This window comes from Excalfactoria chinensis, chromosome 1 (assembly GCF_039878825.1).
Source record: "Excalfactoria chinensis isolate bCotChi1 chromosome 1, bCotChi1.hap2, whole genome shotgun sequence".
Classification (NCBI taxonomy): Eukaryota; Metazoa; Chordata; class Aves; order Galliformes; family Phasianidae; genus Excalfactoria; species Excalfactoria chinensis.
In genome coordinates this window covers 176879452-176904228 of record NC_092825.1, presented here as the reverse complement: position 1 = coordinate 176904228, position 24777 = coordinate 176879452, and the positions used below count along the sequence as shown (strand labels likewise).

Sequence of the window (24777 nt, the reverse complement as noted above, 5' to 3'; positions counted from 1 at the left end):
TAAAATAAAGTGTAATCAGCTAATGAACAGGATTATGATGAGGCTTCCTGTGGCAGCAGAGCAAAATCGAGCAGCTTGGAAGCTTTCCCCAGTTCTAGATCCAAGGGGGGAGATTTAGATTAGATATAAGGAAAAAGTCTTCTGCATTGAGGGTGGTGAGGCACTGGAACAAGTTGCCTAGAGATGTAGTTGATGCCCCATCCCTGGAGACTTGGAAGGCGAGGCTGGATCAGGGCCTTGGCATCCTGATCTACCTGTGGCATCCCTGTGCATTGCAGGGGAGTTGGACTAGATGGCCTTCAGAGGCCCCTTCCAAATCTAAGGATTCTATGATTCTATGTTGTGCACTTCCTAAAACAACTGTGAGATACATCGGGATATGAGGTTTATGTGGCGATCCTTTTGTTTTAAAAGCCTTCTGATGCAAATAAAATTGGGTGAGAAGAATTGCCTTCACAGGCAATCAGTGCAGCAGAGGGGAACTAATACCTGAAGAGCTAGAAATTTAGACTTAATAATTCCTGAGCTCCCCCAATCTGCTGGTCCCAATGATTTGAGCAGGAGGTGTTGGCATACTACCCTGAGCTAAGCTTCTTGCATGCAAGCTCCTGATGTACATAATGCACTCCAGAAGAGAAGATATTTGCTGCGAGACAATAAGACACAGCTACAAAATAAGCACGCACGAATGATTCTCGTTTTAATCTCATCACTTTGCACGATATAATAGCTCTTTGCTTTTTGGAACCAAAGCCTTGTTTGCTAAAAAAAAATATGTTTGATTAAAACCAAACCTGACACTAGGCTGAAATTCACTCACAGGAGGAACTCCTTGCCATAGGAAATTCGGTGTGCTAAGGGTGCAATAAGGGTCTGCCCTTTACTGCAGAAGCCACAGGCTGCAATCCAGAGCAACTCCAAGCCCAAATTCAGCAGTGTAAGATCTCAGACTGTGAGAACAGATGTCCTTACCGCACTGGTGAAATAACGTGGGTTGAAAACATCATAAAAAAAGTGAGTTAGAGAGTGGGGAACTCTCCATAAGCAGTGAATGCAGAAGGAGTTGAGTGTACAAAGACATCCCAGTGTGGCTGGGATGGAAAAGAAGCAGAAGTCCCAAATGCTGTTGGAATTTTTTGCAAGGTAAAGGCAAACTGATGGCAGAAATGATGACTCACTGATTTCTTGAGGTCCCTTCCAACACCTGTGATTCTGTGGTCCTGTGCTTCTCTGAATTAAAATGGCCGTTCATGGAACTGAGGGTCAGAAATTGGCTGCCAGCTGCCATGTATCTATCTTGGTTGGCCATCTTATCCATGCCGTGTTATTCATCTCCTGTTTACACAGCCTTCACATCTTCAATGTCTGCCTCATGGTCCCCACTGTGACCCCGAGTCATTCAGCAGAACATGCCTCAGTTTCCCCTCCTATCCCACTACTTACATCTGAAACCACAGTTAAATCCCATGCTCGTGAATAGCTTTTAAAATAGTATTGCTCCATTCCTTTACTGTGTATATCCCCACATGTCAAGCAAAAGTGTTTATATCTGCCTACTGGTACATTTCAGGGACAAAAAAAAAAACAACCCCCAAAAAAGAGCTTGAAAACTGAAACTTCCTGCTGAATTTTCAGGATAGACCTAAAACATATTTCAGAATGCTAACGAGAGGCTTATCTAAACAATAATCGTTAAGAGCAATTATGCAGAGCAGGGCCCTCCAATGCAGTGCACAGCATTTAATGTAGCATCATTTACTCAGGAACTGTTTGGAGCAGCGAGGAAGGCACTGATGTGGATCAGCATCTCCTTTGAAAACGATTTTTGTGGGGTGGTTTGTGGGAAGAACATAGAGAAAATGAAAGTCAGCACAGTGTATTCCAAATGCAACAATTACTCACAAGCCAGCACTGCAGAAGGAGCTCTGTGCTCCCAAGACTGCAGCAGGAGAAGGGGTGCAACCATAAATTCAGAGACACATTTGGAGCTGGGCTTCAGACTGTGCAGCACTGCTGGAGAACAAGACCACTCCGTTCACTGCTTATAAGAAGAAAGCAGAGCTATTCTCGACTCCCCAGCTCATCATCAAACATACCCATGAAGCTGCTTGATAGCTCATCTTTTGATTAGGGATGAAGTTTTAGATGTTTCAGGCCACCCACATCAGGATGGGCTGCTGGCACAAAAGCAATATTCATGCGAAAGAAAGGGCAAGAATGGTTTTTTCACTCACCGTGGTCTCCTGAAAGCCAACCCGTACTGCTGACACGCCAGACCAACTGTTGGGGTGTAAACGATGGGCATGAACCTCTCGATGTCGGAAGTCAGCACTCGGTAAAACAGCTTCTCATTCCTGTCTTGTAATGTCATAAGAACAATATACCTTGCAAGTAAAATGAAACAGATATATATCAGCACATATGGATGTTGGCAGTTTCATAAAGAGAAACAGTTGGCTCCCTCTGCATGTACTCAGCTCTGCAAAGCCCCGACCCTTCCTAAGTGCTACAGCATGAACAGCAGCGTTACATCATCCTATGATTCTGTGATCATGAACAGACACTTCGGGCAGAATTTCCCAGAGGACTTGACCATCTCTACTGACAGCTTACAGGGTCAACAGAGCTGGAAATCAGACCTTTGCATACCAGCAGAATTTTTCTGCTTTAGAAAACATGGAATGGAAACAGTGGGACATAATCTTGTTCATCACAATCTACTATGCAGTCTGTGTGGCTGTATACACCCACAGGCAAATGTAAGCGTGCACATTTCAGAGACCATCTTTCTAAAAGTATTACTGCAAAACCTCTCTCTGTTATCCCACTCGCTCAGTCACAAAGCACAGGATGATAGCTAAATCCAGCATTACAAAAAGAACTAAGGCAAAAATATCAGTGCTATCAATACACATAATTACTTCTGGTTTTCTTATTTTAGATGTTGCTTTTGCTTTTTGCTTTTGGTTTGTTTGTTTGTTTGTTTGTTTGTTTTTCCTACCAGTTGGTGGGTTCTTTCTGCTCTCCCCTCCGTTAGTTTGGACACTATCCTAATGAGCATGCTGATACGTGCATAGAACATGAGAGCTCTGGGGCATGGGCTGCCTTCTTGTTGGGCATATGTACACAAAGGAGAGAGATCCAACAGGTTAATGTCACAGCTCTCCAGCAATATGCTAGTAGAAGAAAAGCAATAGCAGTGCTGTTTTGGGACAGGAATGGCATGCAATTGACAGCAGACAGGCAAGAATAAACATTAAACACTACTGATGGGTGGAAAAAGAGTGACTCTGAAGGAAAACCCAGTGCTTCGAAACAGGATCCTCTACTGTTCCAAAGGACTTTGAAGAACCATGACTTAAAAGGAAAGGAAGGAGGAAATGAGATGTTTTTGACATACTTGTCCAGATCATTTGTTTTGTTCTCGTAGTTTTTCATGACACGGAGGACCTGAACATCTTGGCTCAAGAAACAGGGAGGCAGGAGGCCATGGATTCCCAGCTGCAGCCTCTCTTTAAGTGTGAAAGCCATTCCCTGGGGAGAAAAGGGGAAGGCAGGATCAGTCAGCACAATACACACTGGCAGATACACCCCAATTAGAAAAGCAGAAGGGATCCATAGAATGTGTCCTCATACTGTCAAAATGCCCACTCCCAGATAGTGATTCTCCTTCATGATGGCAGACAACACCATAAAGGTGCAGGTATGGCCCCCAGGAATGTACACTCCCCCAAAACACCATGGCTCCTGAACCACCAGGGCTGCAGATTCCTGGGAGACCTCGTTGTGTCTTCCTAGCACTTAAAAGGAGCTTATAAGCAGGAGAGAAATCAACTTTTTATGTGGGCAGATAGTGATAGGACAAGGAGTAATGGCTTCAAACCAAAAGAGGAGGTTTAGGTTAGATGTTAGGAGGAAATTCTTTACTCTGAGGGTGGTGAGGCTCTGGCACTGCTGCCCCATGTGTGCCCCATCCCTGGAGGTGCTCAAGGACAGGTTGGATGGGCCCTGGGCAGCCTGAGCTGGTGGGGAGCAACCAGCCCAGGGCAGGGGCTGGAACTGAGTGTGCTTTAAGGTATCTTCCAACACAGACCATTCCATCATTATATGATTAGCTCATACCTACTCGTTTCAAGGACCTCAAACTCCGCTACTGAAGTTTATCTTTTATAAATGTCATGCTTAGATTTAGACACTGAATTCTCTTACCAAACTCATCTGCTTCACATGGTTTCTGTGTTGCCATCAGCCGTGCATTTCCATGTCACAACACGTATTAATGGCATATTAGGAGCATGGAAGACAGACTTGGTGTGTAGGACTCTTTCTCAGTGCCAATCTGTCCCCCAGCTCACTTTTTCAGGGAGCACGCAGGGTGTCATACACCCTATAAGGAAGCTCATCCTGCCCACAGCTGAAGGTCAAACTCTGGATTGCATGGGAAATCCCTGCTCTTAAGGGACCATTCTTAAGCAGAAGCCTGAGTGTATCCCACTCCCACGTGTGTGTGTTCAGAGAAGCAACAGCATCCTGCAGCAGGCTCAGTCTGCTGAGCAGCAGTGGTAAATGCATTCTGCAGTCTGGGAAGAAGATTATAAAAGCTTCTAGTCTTTAATTAATAGGATTTCTGCTATTCTTATACCAAATTAGACAGCAGGATAGAAGGAAACATTTTCAGAAGTCTGAAGTGCTTTAATCCTAATGAAAACTTTATCCATAACTAACCAACCGAGTTGTATCTTGATGAAGAGCTGGCAGTAAATTATTCCGAATCAGTAATTATGGGTATGTCTACTCAAGCAAACAGAGAAATGCTTGAAAAAATCCTAATGAGCAGCTTTATGAGTATATAGCCGTTAAACTGCTGTTTTCCTCAGGGCTCTGGTGTTAATCTATGGCAAATAGCTGTTATTAGTGCTGCACAAGGAGATATATCTGGATGAAGTTGTTTCTGGCAGCCTTCCACCGCCTCCAGTTGCTTGTTCCTGTCCCCGTGCCACCCCAATGCGTGTGCCAGCAAAAGTATTTGTGGGGTCACATGGTTAATGAGGGAGAGGAAGGAGTGGGATTAAAAATAACCAGGTCATTGAGCTGTGAGCAGCTCCCCGGGCTGACACACACTGTCAGTCGTGGGAATGGGCCGCTGTGAGAGCTGTGCACTTGTCCATGGCAAGGCTGCTGCAGAGAACGTGTGCCAGGTCATCAGCAGGGACACAGCAACCTGGCAGAGACTACACGGTGATGGAGGGAAGGGCTGGAACTGATTATCTGATTTGCCAGATCCATGGCTTGCACGTCGTGTGACACTTCTCCTACTTGGAGAAGTGCAAGGTGTGGTAGCACAAGTTAAGAGAAGTCTTTATGGATTTCATAGAATCATAGGCTAGAATCATAGAATCATTCAGGTAGGAAAAGACCACTAAGATCACCCACTCCAACCATTCACCTACCATCAATTTCTCACATGCATCGATACTACATCTGCTCTTTCCTTAAACACCCCCAGGGACGGTGACTCCTCCACCCCCCTGGGCAGCCTCTTCAGTGCCTCACTACTCTTTATGAGACAAATTTTTCCTAATATCCAACCTGAACCTCCTGGTGCAACTTGAGGCCATTCCCTCTCATCTTATCACTGTTACCTGGGAGAAGAGGCCAAACCCATCTCACTTAGCCTCCTTTCAGGGAGCTGTAGAGAATGATAAGGTCTCCCCTGAGCCTCCTCTTCTCCAGACCAAGCAATTCCAGTTCCCTCAGCCACTCTCCATAAGACTTGTGCTACAGATCCCTCACAACTCCATTGCCCTCTGGACACACTCCAGGGCTTCTATGTCTTTCTTGTAGAGAGAGACCGAAAACTGAACACAGCACTCAAGGTGCAGCCAAGCACAGGGGGGAAGGACATTCAGACTGTGGGACATCTAAGAAGAAATGTTCCGTATGCTGCAAGCCATTTCTTAATTTTTCTGCTCTGTATCAGGCCAGAACCAAGCACTTCCCAAATCTCTGATGCAGGACCATGACTAAGAGGACTCATTCCCATTGGCTGAGCAGCAGTCAGCAGATGAGTGGAGGCAGAGTTCAGTATTTCCATGCCAAACCCAGGAGCAGCTCCACAAGTCCTGTGCTGGTAGATGGATGTTGCACCAGGACGTGGATGGTTTTGCTGCAGCATCTGACATTTTTTAATGCAAATTTCCTTCCTGGACTTGAGAAGCCTTTCCCCTGAAGAGTTTCCCAGCAGAACTGGTATGTTCCCACAAGATAAAGCTTGCGTTTTTATGAGTCATCATTTTTATCTATCAATTTATTTATTTATTTTATTTTAAAGAAAAAACATTCTCATCAGAAAATTTGCATTCGTTTCTATTCTCCAAACCAGAGACTGCTACAATACCAGACCAAGATCAACACTGGACATCAGTTCTAAAGCACTGCTTGGCTTTGAGCTGACACTACTGTATCACAGCAGGGAAAACACAGCTACCATGAATGTCTTTATCTGCAATGAGTAGGAAAAAAGAAAAAAAGATTATCACAATTTTAAACCATTTACTTCCTGTAACCTTTGAACCTGGAGGATAGATAAGAGGAGACAGAAATATTTGGCACTAATACTCCACTTGCTTGCCCAGTGAGTCACATCACAGCAGACCCGGCCACAGCCTGACCCTGCGGCAGCAGCGAAGCTCAGCAAAGCTGTGCTGCTCACTCTTCCAAGGGAGAAAGAGATAGAAAAGGTAGAAACACGGCATCCTAGATATTTCTGTCCCCAGCCACTAAAAAATCATCTTGTAGCATTCTTTCACTATGTATAAGGAGGCCTTTCAGTTATTTTCCACCTATTAAAATAGCGAACAGTTTCAATATTTCATCAAATGCTCACACACTTAATATAAGAAGTTTTCTTCCCAGTTAATCCCAGCACATCCCTATTCAAAATAATGCTGTGATGCCTTAAGAAGCAGCAGTCTGCTACCAACACCCTTTGAAAAAAGTTATTGTATGTTTCACAATTGGTTGGGCTCCGTCTGAATATCAGCTCCATGGCTGTGCAGCCAGGAGCATCCAGCTCTCCTTATCCAGCAAGAGCTGCCATCAGTGTGCAGATGCCATGAAGGTGGAATGCCTGTATTTGGGCATGTGCCCTTCAGGCCTGCTGACTTCTGCACTCACTGCATCCAATTCAGCGGCATCAGTAGAGGTACTCTCATACTGGGGCAGCTGCAGCTGTGTGCAATGAGGAAGCTGCTGCCTTCCCAACCACTGACGTATCTGAAATACCTTTACATACAGAGTTGGTCCATCCTAGAACAGCTCTGTGGCTGGGAGTAGAGAGCTCTGCAGGTCCAGGAGCAGGACCCCTGGCTGAAGCCTTACATTCATTGGAACAGCACAGCGTGAAATGAATTTGGAAACACACTCTGCCTCAGATCAAAAGCTGGAATTCACGGAGCTCTCGCTATGTTTAAGATTAAAGCTTTTGGGGTTGGATTTCTTGTATTGTTTTTTAAGGCTGCCTGAAAGCCATTTTGTACCACTCTTTTTCTGGTCTTGAAAGGTCTAATGATTAGAAGGTGAGCCACTGCCCTGCAGAGCTAAAGCCAGGTGCTGCAGTTCATTTATAAATGTGTGGGGAATGAGTTGTCATGGAGAGGGCAGATGCTATGTCATTGACCAACAACAAAGGCCAAAATATCAGCTGCTCACCAGGCTTCATGCTCTGTGAAGGCTGAGTAAGGGGTTTTGTGCTGAAAAAGAACCTCAGATGCTTCTGGTTTCTTATCTCCAACAGCACCAAGCCCACAGGTGGCAGCTCTCTCTTTGCAGCTCAAATCTGTTAAAAGCCACTTATTTCAGTCCCTGAAGGCAGAGCCAATTCTCAGACAACACCACTTGCCCTCTCCAGCAGCGAAAGGGGCGCACTGGAAGGGTGAACCTTTATTTTCTCATTTTAAATGTCTTGTATCTTCTTAATACCTTCAATTTGCACGTGTATGCGCTCTTATGTTTGGAAAAGAACCAAACCCACAGTGCTTTGGGGTACATGGAAGACATCACCATGTCTTATCTGAAACCTGGAATGATTTCTCCCTGCACCTTCTCAGCAGTTATCGCTGAGCAAATCTTTTGTTGACCATGATTTACAAAGTCTTTTTATAGTGCCAGTCCTTCCCTATGGGTTCAAAGTCACAAACTGAAAAATCCCATCCTTTTGGCCATCTCCTTTGTAACAAAGCGATACGGTCATGGATTTCTAACCCTTCCATATCCTTGTTCCTCTCCTGCAGAGCTGGAGAATGCTAAAGAAACCCCTCAAGACAGAGATAATTAAGCAACTGAATTCCGTTTGTTTCAGTTCCTGGGGAACCACCAGGAAATGTTTTGCTTTCTCTCGATGGATTAGAGCAGTATATTTTCATTCCCATTCTCACCTTTATCTCATCCTACAGCAGTGATTTTTCTGAGTGAACAGAACATACTGGTTTGCCTAGAGAGGTAGTGGATGCGCCACCCCCTGACCTTCAAGGTCAGGCTGATGGGGTTCAGAGCACCTGATGGAGCTGTAGGTGTCCACGTTCATTGCAGGGGGGTTGGACAAGATGGCCTTTAAGGGTGTCTTCCAACTAAATTGATTCAATGATTGTATGATTCTGTACCAAATCCATGTGCCAAACCCCTTACTGTACAGCGACCTGATGGCTGCAATGGGCATGTAGCAGGCTCACAGGCAAGAAGCAGCAGAGCCAAGGCGTTCCCACATGTTACTGGAAGTTTATCTCAATGAGTAAATCTCATTAGCAGAATGTCTTCAGGGCTTTATTCATTAATTCATAGGAGCAATGTCAGCACGAAGCCCCTTGCCATGTTTTCAGACAGCAGGGGTACAGCTTTAGACTGAGTTTAGCAGAGAACTCATTACTCTTCCCACAGTTTGCCAGCCTCCAGGGCACTCATTTTTCCTTCATAGAAAACAAAACAAAGCAAAGAATCCATTTGCTAGAAATTATGTGTGTTTTGTCTTCAAACAAGAATCTGTTACTCTGAGTGAAGGATTTTTCAACCTGAGCTAGATGGACTTCCCCAGAGAGCTGCTGGTTTGGCTGAGTGGGTTTGTGAAGGCTCTGTAACTACACGGGTAGTTAAAAAAAACCTTGTTTCCTTCTTATCAGGAAAGGTGGAGGTAGACAGTTAATACCAAGTAAGACATGACATGATACAGCTGTTGTATTATTATTATTTTCTTAATAAGAAACTCAAATTTGGGGCTAAACTCAATACCTTGTTTTCTTTCCACGAGAGAAAAATCAAGACCTCATGGACTTCTGTCCTAGTTAGTGGGAATACTTCTTTGCCTTAAGTGAGAAATAGATTAGGATGAGTTCTTTTTTTCTTTTGCTACTAGCTTTGAATACGTCTTTACAAGTATGAAGTGCACTGATAAGGGAGAAGAGTAAAATTGGTGCATGGATAGAACCACCAGGCTACAGAAGGACTTGATTTTAAGGGGTGATACATGGTACCTGCACACACACGGGTTGCAGAGAAGTGTCCCTGCATGGATGAGTGTAAAACCTGAAGTGCCCACTGACTGCCCCTTTCTTTATATCAAATGCTTGATAGAGAAAGGAGTACTGATGGAGCAAGTAGTAGTGATGTTTTGTGCTACAGACAAGCACCGGGTAGATTTCTGAGGCAAAGCCCAAATTCTCAGCCTCCTACCAAAATACCCCTTTGTGACTTTGGCTCCCAAATCCCAGTGGACTGGCTTTCTCTCCTCTCAATAAAAGGAAAACATCCTGGTAACAACTACACAATTCCCAGCCTCCCTGTGCAATTCCTCATCTGTTTCACACATATCACTGTCACACCTTTTAGATGTCAGTCAGTGAACACAGCAAGCTAGCCCAGGACAGCTTTGTGGCTTATGGGCTTCTCATTTCTGTCTCAGCTGTGGGGGTTGCTGTTCTTTAACTGCCTGCAGAGAGTGAGCAATGTAACATCACTCTCTGTAAGAGCCCCACCAAGCACAAACTACAGTATTTCTGTCAGAGCACGGCCATTCCTGTGATGCTGCAGACACACATTTCTCCCAGTTATGATGTTTTCCCTAGACAGAAAGAATTCTGCATAAAAACACTTGCATTCCGAAGTCTATGAAAAACAGCCCTCATCCTCAACTTGGACAGGCAAAGACGCCTGGGAACAAAGATCAAGGCAATTGGAAGGTTGAAACGTGGTCTAAAACATTGAAAGAATACAGTTTTAAAAGCCAGTTTTACAATGTCTGGAAACTTCTACTGTCATGCACACACACAGCTGGTCATGTGAATTGTGGTTACATATAATTTGGGTTCAGTGCTATATCAAGCACTAACTTCCCTTTGAGGTTGCAGCAAATTACACAAAATGGGACTGGAGTGCTTACTGCTCACACGCAAACTGCCTTGTGCTGTGATTTTGGAGAACGGGAATCTCTCTTCAACTTACATCTTCTTTGCTGTTACACCTTCAGGACGAGTTCCTCCCAACCTTGAGGATGCTCCAGAGGTAGGCTGGAATGTGATTACCATTCGTGGATGATTGCTGATGGCTGTATTTGGTTGAACACCACTGGCACACACTGCCTAAGCCACACAGCTGGCTGTTTCACTTCCCTTGGGTGGAAGCTGAGTCTGAATTAAACCAATAGTAATTTTGTTGCTGATTTTTGTCAGAGCTTATTTCTCCACTGTACCATTCCTACATCCTCATATGCTGCTTCTGCTCAAGCTCTGTAGAAAGGGACAGTCAGCAGTGGCTTCTTGAGCAGTAACCCATGCTCTCTGCTCATTCCCATCTAACCACAGCTTTGATAGCTGTTTAATGATATGCTATATACACCTGCCTCAGAGCACAAAATGTTCAGGTACCCCCTCAGATGAAAGATTCTGGAGAAAGACAATGTTTTCCTGTAAATCTAGGAATATGAGAGATGAGGAAGTGCCCTAAATATGAAAACTGTCACCTCGCTGAAACAAATGCACTGGAAAAATCAACAGTGAATTCTCTCCCAATTACATAACCACTACTGGAAGACAACCAAATGTGCAGGTAAACACAGTGCATCCTGCGGGATATCTGTGTGAGCCTCCATTTCCTTCTTGAGACTCCAGGCCTCTTGTTTTCCTCTCATTGCTTCTGCAGCCCATCTCACCATGAGCTCTCTGCTGGACTCCCAACACCGGCAGCTAATGCAGAGAAATGGCTGCTATCATGATGTGTGGGAGGCCTAAAGAATCATTAAGATTGGAAAAGACAACTAAGACTGCCTAGCCCAACCATCAACCCACCACAAGGCTGAAGGCGTGTGGGCCCAATGACACTGCAATGCACCACTGAAGAGCCAGACCTGCAGCACTCTACTCTTTTAGGGCCTATAATAAAGAGACAGGGTAACACTATATTGGGCTTTTTGGGGGCATGGTCTCTGTTTGTCCCTGATTAATGTGAGTCAGGGATCAAAGCTGCTCCACGTGAGGCTCACAGTGGCTCTGTGACCAGAATCAGCCCCCACTCCTGAAGCAAATTCCTGTGTATGGCTCCACTGCGGAGGCAAGAGGAGGCCTTTGTGCTGCTGTTATAGGACAATAGGCAAAGAATTCAAACTAGAAGCGGGAAGTTTTAGATTAGATATAAAGAAAAAAATTTTAATGATCAGGGTAGTGAAGCACTGGAACAGATTGGCCACAGATGTGTTGGATGCCCCATCCCTGGCAATACTCAAGGTCAGGCTGGACAGGGCTCTGAGTGACCTTGTCTAGCTGTAGGTGCCCCTGTTCTTTGTAGGGGAGTTGGACTGGATGGCCTTTAAGGATCCCTTCTGATTGAAAAGATTCTGTGATTCTATGACATGCAGCACAAATGCATGCCTTTTTCTGGCCCAGCCTCCATCTGGCACTGTGATGATCTCGCCGCTGACCCCAGAAGCTGCTGTTTTGCCAAGCACATGTTTTGCTTTAGTGCTGAGATCAGTCATCCCACTGTCCAAATGGCTTTTGGCACCACTAAGGAAAGTAGCTTGCCTACCGTGACTACCTCTGACCCGACCCCTCCTCCTCCTCCTCTGGAGGTGAATGCAGAGAGGAAAAGGGAAGATGCACAAAGTACTCATATACGTGTGAGCTGACCTTTTGGGCCTACAGCTCTCATCACCTCTGCTTGCACCCTGCCTGCTATCTCGGTTTCTTGTCAACCTATTGTGAGCTGTCTCTAAATAACACGCAATCGGCATTTCTGGCCCTGATTTTGGAGCATCTGGACTGCAATTTGTACAATAACACAAATAGAAAATGATACATCCTTCCTATCAAACTTCCCCCACAGGACTTCTAAATATTCTTCCAATGATATGGCCCTTTTATTTCCTACTTTCTTTACTCCTCAAAAGTTTAGCTCTATTCTTTCCATATGGTGTGAGCAGAACTATGTCCAGATAGTCCAGGTGACAAAATACTGCTCATTTCATACATGCTTTAATTTTTCTTTTCACTTTCTTGAGACTGAGTTTAACCACTCCCAATTTCAAAGGTACTTGCTGCACTGGAAAGATATTTACAGTAGACTATAAATCAAATAAAGTTCCTGAGATTTTTCCAAAAGAGTTCAAAAATGAAAACTCCCATCCTCCTCTTCCAACTGTTTCTAATCAAAGGCAGTATGAAAGAAGTTATCCAAGTCCAGAATGGGGAAAATAAAGAAGTACAAATACTTAGAGATGAAGTTTAAAGATTAAAAAACCTTTTGATTTCATAAGCTGTTTGACAAACATTTCTATGGAACAGGAACTGCAGCAAGATGTAATGAAGCATTTATGTCATTTTGCAACACGTGCGACCACTCGTTGGTCAAGGCAGCTGAACTGTTCACTGTGACTAGGAAGCTGTACATCATCCTGCTGGCAAACCTTCAAATGAGTTTACAGAAAAATAAAATGAAAAGGTTCAACTCTTGCTTCCATTAACTGCTATAACTTCACATGCAAAATATTGTTCTTGGCGTGGATGCTGCCTGTCCACCTCAGCACAACTCATCCAGCCTCTCCTAGCTTGGATGAATTTTGGCTAAGGCCAGCGCAGCAGCTTCCTTCCTTCAGCAGAATATCTATTAATTGGTAACTGAAACAATAGGGCTAAATGATGCACAGATGAAGTGTGACTTTGCCTGCTCTCTAGGCAATTGGGAAAAGACAATTGCTAAAGCATCAGTTTCAGCTCTGCACCTATATTTGTTAGGAGATGCCACTCGATACATCAGAAGTTCAGGTCTGCCTTTCAAAGTGGGGTTTCAGCTGTTTAATTCCTGCCTTGGTGACAGATCCTGGTACAGTGTGGGAGGCAGAGGCAAAGCCCAAAGGTGTGTGAGAAGGCTGCAGTGATTTTCACTTATGATCTGCTGTGAAAAACCTGTATGCAGTACAACACGATGGTCACTGATCTTGTTTTCTCCAAACCAGCTGATGAGATCGGGCACATCTTTGGGAACAGATCCCTGAACTTCAGGCTTCAGCCCAGGGTTTTGATTCTCCTCTGTTTCGCACCATGGTCATATAACAACATGAGAGTAAAGGAAGTGTAAAGTGATTCAGAACGTGCTTAGTGTTTGAAGTAACTGAACTGAAGAGCATGTCCTGGACATGCACTGCTGAAAAACTAGATGTAAATTCTGGGGAAAGCAAACCTCACACACCTTGCCCTCCAGACCCTTTTCCATCTTTAGATGCTCACTTACAGTAACACGTCCTTCTGATATTGTGATACCCAAAAGTAATCAGGGCAGCAAGAGGAGTACCCAAGATTAGGTCCCCTGTGGTTTTAATTCCATCGTGTCTTACACTCAGTAATTGCACAGGGTCAAATCCTGCATGCTGAAGGGCTGTAATACCAGCAGAAGCAGCACGCTAACAGTGCCAAGTGAGTCCAGCCAACTGGGTAAGAAACAAGCTTGACAGACTTCCTAGTCCTTTATGTCAAAACCAACCTGACAAAAAAGCAGCACAGGATGGGTAAGGAACAAATGAACAGCCAATGGGTTTTGAACTGTGCATCTTTCACAATATCCAGTGGCATCCAGGAGGGGACATCCCAGCCCCATGACATGGTCATGCGCTGCCCTGAAAACTGTCGGTACTCCTGAGCCCAAAGGAGCTCACAGGGAAAGTCTTAGGCACCCACACTTCCATGTTCCATCAGATTTTCATTATTAAAGGATTCCTCCTGCTTTAGTACAATAAAAATCATTCATACCATCCCATACATCTTTCTCTTCTGCTCCCCTTTCACAAGAAAGTACTAGGAAGTGAAGTTGCAGAGCTTCATGCTGAAGTTGCCATTTCCGGATGCATCACTGGGAGCTTCCAAGAATGTCAAGAGTTATAGCTGTTATTAGATGCGTGCATGTCAGAACTTAAGGAAATGAATATTACTTAGTGCCAAATCTGTAGGATGACCCTTACTACCACTTTCCCACTTAATAAAGAAAACTTGCCACTAGGATGTGTTTATTTTCAGCTATTTGCAGCTTGGCTACTTTCATGAAGATGTTCTGTGCACTGATAACATCAGCAATAAGCACACAGGGATCCTCCAAGAACACACCCCATGGTGGTCACCACACAGTTGGTGCTCTAGGCTGTGTCAGCACCGATTTGAAGACAGCAAAATAACTCAGGTTAGCACGGAGTGGAAGTCTGCTTCAATTGGTGATAGTTGTGAGCCTTGTGCTTAACCGTATACACTTCTTTCCAGGCTGCTTCTGCTGCAATGCTCAATCTTAGGTCTTGCTTCTTTTGTTTTTTCCTTTTAAAGAGATCAATGGACGGAGCCTTCATTTACACAGAATGAATTTTGATAGAGATATCGATCTCAGCACTGCTGCAGTGTCTGGACCTCAAAGACAGCATCACATCCTAGAGCAAGCCATCTGTGAGCTGCGTAAGAGCTATCAGGGGCTTCTAGCTCTGGAAGAAACTTTCAGAGATAGATAGACAGTCAAGTGGATCCAGGGTCTAACCTCCTGGTAGTGGCCTTTCCTTTTAACCCACAGTCCCTGAAGGAAGGAGGGCAGGTATCCACGGCTGAGCCCCAGGTGAGAGTCAGTGATGCACAGCCCAAGGGTGAGCAAGTAGGGTCTGCAGCCCAAAGGGCTGAGCTGGTCCTTCTCCTGGAATAATTTTCAGATAGGAAAACTTTAAAGCTGGTATTTTGGCCATGCAAAACCGTGTACTGAAAGGGAAAGCAAAGTGGACTGAGCTTTTTTTGTTCCTTAGCTAGAGGGTTTGGTGTAGCGCTCAGCCCAAGCCATCTGTTCAGCCTGTGTCAATCAGTGCAAAAACACCAGCTCCAGTAAACGAAATGGCAAAGCTCCTGTTGATTTCAAAGCAGATGAGATATGATAAGCCTTTGAGATTTGTCCGCTAGATGAAAATATAAATGCAAATAATGACAATTATTCACATTATTATTTAAAAATAAAACCTCCTGTAAGTGAAAGTTGAAGTGATGGCAAGACATAGCAAGGCTTAAATCGGTGCAGACTTGAGGTTTTAAAAATAAATATAACCTCTTTAACAATAAAAATGTTACATTATTAAGCTACTTTTCTTGGAAGGAAAACAGAGGCTTTTTAATACACGCAGCATCGACAAAGTCTGGTATTAGAGACCAGATGTAATAAATGCCACAAAGTACATTCTTCCAAATATAAATTCTACAATTTCTACTAGTCTGAAATGTCTCACTTTATTGCCTTTGGATGTGAGTTTCGCTAGCAGGTACAGTACTTGTTCTCTACTTGTGCCACCCATGCAAAGTTGGGAAAGCAACTTATTTTCCTTTTCCAATCTCTAATAAAAAATAGCATTAAGGATCAACTCTACTCACTTGAAATGAAAATTAAATTATAATGTAATGCAAACAGAGCCATATTTTCCAGGGGCCCTTATAGATGCAGAAGGACATCAACTGAGATTATGAAATAAGTATTAGTAGGGTGGTTCTCTAATACACATTGGCTTCAGATCCGAGAGATTTAATTTTGCAGTGGCTAAATACATTCACAACTCTGATTAGAAGGGTAACAAGATTATCTACTGTGACCTACCCTAGGGAGACTGCTTTAGCAGGAGGTTGGACTTTCTGATCTCCAGAGGTCCCTTCCAAACCCAAATGTATTTTGCCCTGCAAACGTATTTTTGCCATCAGCTACCTTATTTAGGTTAGAAGAAGAAGAAACACAGATATTTACATGCACTGTGGAGACACGTTATGGAGTGTGGGTTTTGTCAGCATCTGTTTGGTTAGATGGGGCTTTCTTGTAGCCTGGAGCAGAGCCAGGTAGTGCCTACTGATGGCTCTGAAAGAAGAGAGCACAGTGGAGGTCAGTAACCAGAAGAGACCTCTCTGCTCCCACATTGCCAAGCTTTCTGATGAGGTGGCTGATGGAAACAGCTTCTTTTCAGCAGTTACAATGCAGTTCTTTCAGGCTTTGTCTCATCTCAGAATTACTGTCTGCACTGTACACAGGCTGGGGCTGAGTTCTGTAACGAAGTCACCATAGAAATCACACGACGAGCATGAACTGCCCAACAGGCTGTATCTCCTTGTCCTAAAATAAATTTGAGCTCAGTTATTATGGTGTTTCTGATTTAATAATTGGCTCTTGGGAGACACTCAAAAGCTTCAGATGGAATCTTTCCTTCGATTAAAGTCCTGTCTCTGTTGTAGCCTGTGGGAATTTTGCCACCAGACTTTCACGAGACAACAATTTGGCCATTAATCCATGAAAATTTGCTACTGTAGTACAGTACATTGCACTCCCATTTAGGACCCCGTATTTCAATTCGCTCTGGATCAGTGTGTTTTCACTTTAAAGAGAATTGCACAGACTGCAGAATAATTCAAACAACAAATTCTGCAATAGCAGACATTAACCGCATTAACTATATGGCTGCTGGATGCACACTGCCAAACCAATTGCAGAATACTTTCCTAACTGCAAACAGTTACTATATCAGTGAAAAAACTGAAGAAGTGTCTTCTCTTTCATTTCAATAACAAGAAGGACTTTTCTATAGAGCACAGCCTAGGATTATTAAAGCCTTTCATTTCCAAGAGAAGGAGCCAATTCTTTAGGTTATGGAACATGAAGAACCAAATTCTCTTCTAGATGTGAACTGAGGATCAGGGGAGCATACCTTCCAAAATTGATAGGACAAAAGGGAATGGCCTCAAGTTGCACGAGGGGAGGGATGTTCAGCTTGACTATTAGGAAACATTTCTTCTCAATAAAGGGTGGTGAGGCATTGGCACAGGCTGCCCAGGGAGGGAGTGGAGTCAAAGTCCCTGGAGGTGTTCAAGAACCATGGAAATGTGGCACTAAGGGATGGTCAGTGGGCATTGTGGGGTCAATGGTTAGACTGGATAACCTTAAAGGTCTTTTCCAACCTTCATGATTCTATGATTCTAAATTACCACTTCACACTATGGCTGACATTTATAGCATTATCATAAAACACAACTATTTTTTTGGTGATATTTATTGATCTGTAGGTTGCTGAAGATTTTCCAGCAAGGGGCAAATGATTTATTGTTTTTGGAAACACCAAGCACATCATTTTCTGTTTAGCATTCAGGCACTTGGGCTCCCTGGGTTCACAGATTGAATACCACTGGTACAGACAATGCAGCAGCATTTCAGAGGTGATCAAGGTCAGGGTTACTCCCATTCTTTTTGTCTGTTAGCTGACTTTTCCTACCATGGCCACTGCTTGTTGCTCTCATTCACAGCTAATTCAAAGTTATATACTTCCGGACTTCATATCTACAACATTCTGCAGCACCTGGAGCAATGGTTTTATGAATACAACAGCAGATTTTTCTATGTGAAAGGAGGATTAAATAAGATGATACACAGGTTTCTATGCCTCTGGTCAATAAAACATAAAATTTCTCTTGCCTCTCACTGAGCCTGTTTAAGTGACCTGGAACACTCTGTGAATGCCCAACAAGGACTCTATTATGTACTCAATGCTAGGTACAGCAGGTTTCACTGGACTGTAACTGATTTGTTTCAGATGAAGGAATACTGTTCACCACCACTGCGAATATAATTGCTTGGTTGATTTCCACATTCTTGTCATTGTTGGCCTGGCTGGTGAGGAATTCCCTACATTTGATAAAAAAAAAAAAGAAGAGTCATCATCTTTGAATCAAACTAGTTCACCCAGGCATGCTTGCACCTGAGGGACAAATGATGAGGCGAATATTCCCTTTCATATTGCTCCTTTATATCACAATCTACTACATCAGATTCATTTTGTCACATGTGGTAGGGGCTTGAAAGGTGTGGGAAGGACTCTGTAGAGTAACACCCACATTCCATATAAGAGCAGAATTGTGTGCTCCCACTACAACAAAAGAAAAGCCACAGTTAATTCATCACACCTGAACTTGACAGTGCTGGACACAGTTCCCTCTCTGCCATTGACTGAATGAAGAATGCTTCAGTTTGGACTCTGGTAGCACTTGTGAGACACTGCAAAATCATAGCACCGTTAAGGTTGGAAAAGAACTCTAAGACCATCTGGTCCAACCATCAACCCATCCCCACCATACCCACTGACCATGTTCCTCAATTCTACACCTCCACGCTTCTTGAACGCCTCCAGGGTTGGCAACTTCACCCTAGGCAGCCTGTGCCAAGGCATTACCACTTATGCATATATCTCCCGTATGTACATATGGAATACATATAGTCTGGTTAAAAGCTTGTTGAGCTCTACAGAATAGGAATATTATGGTAAAAAATTCAAATGCATAATTGGAGAAGTTTGATAGGAACTGGGTATCAGCATAACCTTAGCATATCTCTACTGCTGCTTCAAATTAATTTCTAATCCTGATTCTTTCTCGGTTGTTTTGTTTTTATATCTTGAGTGAGGAGATAGTTTTTTTTCCTGCTGTTCTTATCACTGCAAGTCTGAGACTTCTTCATGATCATTTTTTTTTCTTGCATGTGGAAAACTCTTGTCCTCTGACTTCATTCTTTTCCAGACACCAGCAATGAAGGCCTCCTGACCTCACAAAGGCTTTTTGCATTTGACACACTATGCCAAGCATACACATAATTCTTTAGAGGATGAGTCCTGCACTTCCTTTCTTGCCTTTTAACTCATCTCCCTCCCTTTGTCATTTATTATCTAAATTTGGGGAGTACTGAGCTATTCATTTATCTGTAGAACTCTCCTTTGAAAATATGGAAGAAACACCATGGTTTATAGCATTTTTAATATTTTACTTGTTTTAAGTAATTAATCAACATAAACTCTCCTTAGGAAAGAAGTCAATGGTGAGACATCCTCCATAGAAACTGCTTGGCAGCATTTAGTACTGAAGACCTTACAAGTGCTGCTTAACAGCAGCATGAACGAATGAGCTTGAAGCACTCCAGGTACTTGAAGATTGTCAGATGTGGACAACACAGAAAAATAGGAGAATGTTCTTTTTTGATAACCATGTTTTATTCTGGATTTTGAACAATCTATCAAAAATATTTATATTAGAGTAGATCCTGTCACACATCACAGCCCTGCAAAAGAAGGAAATCAAAACAAACCAACCAACAGCAGGCTCTGTCCCAAGGAGACAAGTGGTAACAAGATGCAGGAGACACAGGAGAGAAATACTGATGAGCACAATGAGCTTCATCCTCACCACAAGCTTGTGGTATTCTCAGCACACCAGCAGCCAAGCTGGTAAGTCAGCTCCAAAATATTTGTTATGTTAAAGCATTACTTCTGTGCAAGTAGTTTTCCTCAAGGATGACATTCATCTCAAAGCTAAAACACAGAGGATCTTTAGCTGAATTCTTATTGCGAGTGACTCAGAGCAAACACCCTCACTTCAGGACAATGATTTATTGCCTGTGGCTCCACTGAAATGTCTGCAGAGAAAATCAGGCTGCTCCCAGTGGGCTGCATAACTCCCACCTGAGCATGTGGTGCAAATTAGAGAAGCTCACAGCGCCAGTGTTGGCAATAAGCGGGTCTGTTGGGGAACAATGTAGGAATATCAACACACAGCATAACAGACAGCCAAGGAATGCTTCCTCAGAGGAACTATGCATCTATCAAACAGATCTGTAGAGCAGAGGGGAAAAGACAGCATGACAGCATGTTGTTCTTTGTAAAAGCAAGAAGCACCATGTAAGAAATGCTCCAAACTTTCGCCTTGCTTCACGTAATTGGGATGCAGTACTAACAACAGGATGCATGTAATCAGCATAAATTACTTGATCATTAGCTACCTAATATGCAACAGTAGCCCTCTGAAACCCAGCAGGGCAGAATAAAAGGAGAGCTGACAAAACACAATAAGATTTTTCCTTTTCATGCTGTTTATCTAACAGGAAGGCATAATGGAGTGATTCTAACAATGATGTGGAGCCAACGATTTTCCACGCTAAGACTCCTGACGTTAGAATGACACAATTGGTATAAACAGGGGTAAGCCCCAAATAGGAAACGAGGGATCTAGGAAGAGCTTGCATTTCTTTGCTGGAGGCTTTACTGCATGTCTGGAAAGCAATTTCATGGCATTTACCTGCAATAGGCACATTTCCACTGAACATTCATTGTAAATATATATGTTGGCTGCCAGACTTAGCTAGTTACAGCAGTACATATGTTGCAGATCTATCTATTTATTCTAGCATGCAATAGAAACAAAGACATTGAAAACAAGTATTTAGAGACAGGTAACATCCATTTGTATGCTCAGAAATGAGATATTTGAATCTTATGGATGTTATTTTTATCTCTTCTTCATTTCTAAAGTTAAACAAAAAATCAGCAATAAGTCATTTGTTACAGGGTGATCCTTCTTAGGACTCAAAGAAACTCAGACTACTGCTGTCTGGTATAACTTGTATAAAGCTTTGTGCTGGTGACAGGTTGATGGTTTGACTAGATGATCCTAATGGTCTTTTCCAACCTTAATGATTCTATTTAATAAAACACTTTTTTTTTTTTTTTGGTAAGAGGGAGATTACTTCCCCATATTCTTTGATCTGGTGGCTGGGGCTCAGTCTGGATTAATGTCTCACACCCCATCACACCAGGATTGCCTCATCAGTATTAATCCTGGCTGGAAGATGTTTTGGAATGGCACTGGACCAAAGGGTACAGGCGGCTCATAGCAGTACTCCATCTCCAGGGAAGTTGTACTTCAGTCTTATTATACTCATTCACAAGATCTGTGAATACATAATGATCCTACACGTCTTACGTGTAGTAAATAATAAGTTCGATATGATCTAAATTCCCCCAGCAGCTCACTTTCCATGTACATTTTACTGCTAACACAAAGATACTTCACTTTCCAACACTGCTGCCATGCAAAGTTCACAAGCTGGATTTCGTGGTCTTTGGCTGAAGCGTGCAAAATGAGTTTTCCATTTTACAGCACCAAAGGGAAGTTTTTTTCCAGACTGCAGAGGAACTGCAGCCAGATATGGATGTTTAGTTCTGCCTTGCAGGAAGGACTGAGAAGCACGCACAGAGCACGCTTCTGTCAGCACTGCTCATTAGGGAGGTCAGAGGCTAAAGGTTTACAGCACTTTTCCTAAAATAAGAGAGGAATCAATTCACTGTTTCCATACTGGACTAAAGGTTAAAGAAAGCCACCCAAAAAGCAGGGCTCAGAAGTACGCAAATGGAGCCCACCAAATAAATAATAGGCAAATCTCCTTCTCTTCTTGAATTCTAAGAGCACCCGAGGAGTCTTGGCTGGTGAGGAGAGAGCTGTCCTGGAGGTGGTATCAAAAGAGCAAATACATGCCCCAAATAGCTTATAAAGAATAAGAAATGACAACTGGTGTAGGCATGCAGGAAAGCACAAGTATGTATCTGCAAGAGAAGCAATGAGTTTGATGTATCAATAGGCTAGAAGGTAGTTTTTGAAGTCATTAATATAGCAGCTTTGGTAATACTGAAAGAAAGTTTTTCTATATGTAGGGGTAACAAGAGGAGAAAACAGAAAATATAAGAAGGGAATGACTGAGGCTCATGTTGCAGGCAGCTTTGAGCTGAGAGTCAACCCCCTGATAATAAATAAAGAGAACCAAGCAATTATGATCACCCGTGAATTAGTCTTACAGCAAAGACCGCTTTGATTCACGGCAGAAAAGTGGAGAAAGAATAGCAGCACTCAGAAAGGCTGAAAACAAAGCTGAGATGCATTGGGTTAATTCAAATACAGAATGATAAAAAGCCTGGATGAAATGATAGCTGTGTGAAAATTGTAGCATAAGAAGAGCAAAACCATGGAATCACCAGGGTTGGAAAAGACCTCTAAGATCATCCAATCCAGCCGTCCATCTACCACCAATATTTACCCACTAAACCATGTCTCTTGGTAAAACACCTAAAAAAGAAAGGCCACACATTAGAGATGCTATACAAAAAACAGTTGATGATGTGCAGACATAGTGAGTGCAACCTGTAGAATGATCCAAGGTAAAGGTCAAGTATCAGGAAGGAGGAGCAAATAACAGAGCATCTTCCACCAAGAAGTCAACTGGTGAAAATGTGGTAAGGGAAATAAGAATAGAGGCAAAGGATGTCAAGACTTCTAGAAGAAAACTGTTATGGGCTTCTCTGTTTAAGGTGGTTGGCAGTGAGATAAAGTGTGTAAAATGCTGACTTTAAACTTTCCCTAAGGAGAGTTCATTAGAAATATTTCTCCTAACATTAGTACACAGCAAGTATCACGCAGTTATTCAGAACACAGATGAATGATACGTTTGAACTTTTATGAAACACGGAGAAACTCTCACACTGCCAGGATCTGGTCAATTTCTAGTGTCACAGCCGTGCTGTATGCAAAATTACTGTGACAAGAAGGATTTATGACTTCCCTTAGAACACGGCTCAGCTGCAAATTGGAGATAAGGAGAAACACGGAGGCAAATCACAGCAAAACCACAGAAATGGTGCCATGAAGCCAGTGGGATAAAACACACCAGGAGTGCCAAACTTGCCCCACAGAACCAGGCTGAATGCTTTAATGCCAAAAACTTGTATCAGCATTGAAACAGAGTCTTGCTTAGTCTCTTTTTAACTGAGTTTTTCAGCTCTTTAATAGTAAATTCTTTGCCTTCACAAGCCCTGCTGAAGGCTACATGTCCCCAAATGAGATGACAGCACTCTTGGTATCAGTGCCAGGATGCTTTGGTAGGGAATGGAGCAAGGCCATCAGCTGGACTGGCAGTCCAATGCAGCTCACACTGCTGCAGAAGACAGCCATCAAGAGGAGATTCTCTGCAGTTTGAGTCTTTCTCCATTTTTTTTTTCTTTGGATTCCTGCAGAATCCTGCACAGCTCATCACTGCAGTTCTTAGATCCATAGCCAAAGCAATTTGGAAGCTCATAACATGCAAGTTATTGAACACTTCTCCCAATAGCAAGCATTATTCTTTATAGATCCCTTGACTAACGTTGACCCTTCCCAATTCACAACCTATAAGACTGCATATTTGAAAAGGGTACTCATTCTAAATTAAGAAGGCATGCCTTAACTGTAGCCAGATGTCAACTGAACTCTGCAAAAAGCTTCTTCCACCAGTGCCACTTGGTTTACTCTTACATCTGTTGCGTAGCTCAGGAATTAGTAGAATGTAAAATGCTTTATGAATTCCCTCCACTCTCATTCAGTGTTAATATATCCAACATGCTTTTTAAAACCACATGCAGGCACACACATGCACGCTTTCCCCCATTTCTTTTAATTTATTTGCATAACTTAATTCCCAAAGCTAACCTGGAAAATTCACAGAAATTAGAGCAAAGTTCCATCCACCTACATAAAAGTTCAGCTTATTTCTTGTTCCAGGGAGGATCATTTCCATAGGGTGAAATCCGACTTTACTGAATTTAGGGGTAAAACTTGGAGGGACTTCATTAAAAGCAAGCTTGGCTCAAAATTATCCCCATGACTATTCCCCCATTCCCATCATGGGGATAACTGAATGGTTAAGGCACACTATACATTTTACATGAACATGTTTGAACTAGTATTCAGGAGTTTAAGGCTCCTTGGACTGTGCTCAAGCCTATACACACCATGATGGCATCACGTTGGAATTACTTTCTTTTCCCCTGGACATATATATTTTTTGTCTGAGACTGAAATTTCCAATTTGCTTTCTCTCTTTCAATCCCAGGGAAGAGGCACAGGTGTCATATCTGCCAAAATAAAACCCAAATCACCTTGGTCTTTTGTTTTTGGAAACGAGCGAGAGAAAAATGACATCGTGCAATTACCATCTTACTCCCTGCTGTGTGAAGCCCAAATTGCTTCATATTCTGCATAAATAGCAAGGGTTTGGTTTTTTGTTTCGGTTTTTTTTAATTGCTAAAGTAAACTGTGACCTGATTCCAATTTTCTCCGTGGTTAAAAATGTTGCTATTTGTTGCATGGGAGGACAGAGAAAGGCAAGTACTCAGAGCTGCTTATACAGCCTGAACTTAACGGGAAGGGCTATGGCAATCACTGAACAGGAATTCGCTCCTTTGGGTTTCCATCATTTCCACCATTCTGATCTCAGCCTGTGCTCATAGCGTGAGCATAAATCCACAGACAGCAGCAGCCCCTGCAAATCCTATACTTCCAACTGAAGCTGTCGCTTTAAGAAAAGTAAATACCCTTTGCGGCCACCCCAGCTGAATGTTTCAAGGGGCAA

General features: G+C 43.0%; 1 protein-coding gene across 2 annotated transcripts in view; it reads right to left on the bottom strand.

Annotated features, from left to right (window-relative positions):
- Positions 1-24777, bottom strand: part of ME3 (malic enzyme 3) — a 107722-nt gene that overhangs the window by 42122 nt on the left and 40823 nt on the right. For both annotated transcript variants that reach the window (XM_072326858.1, XM_072326857.1), the window contains 2 exons: positions 3401-3534; positions 2235-2384 (listed from right to left, as the gene is read on the bottom strand). In XM_072326858.1, the coding sequence (XP_072182959.1) occupies positions 2235-2384; positions 3401-3534 (284 nt within the window). The remainder of the gene's footprint in view (positions 1-2234; positions 2385-3400; positions 3535-24777) is intronic.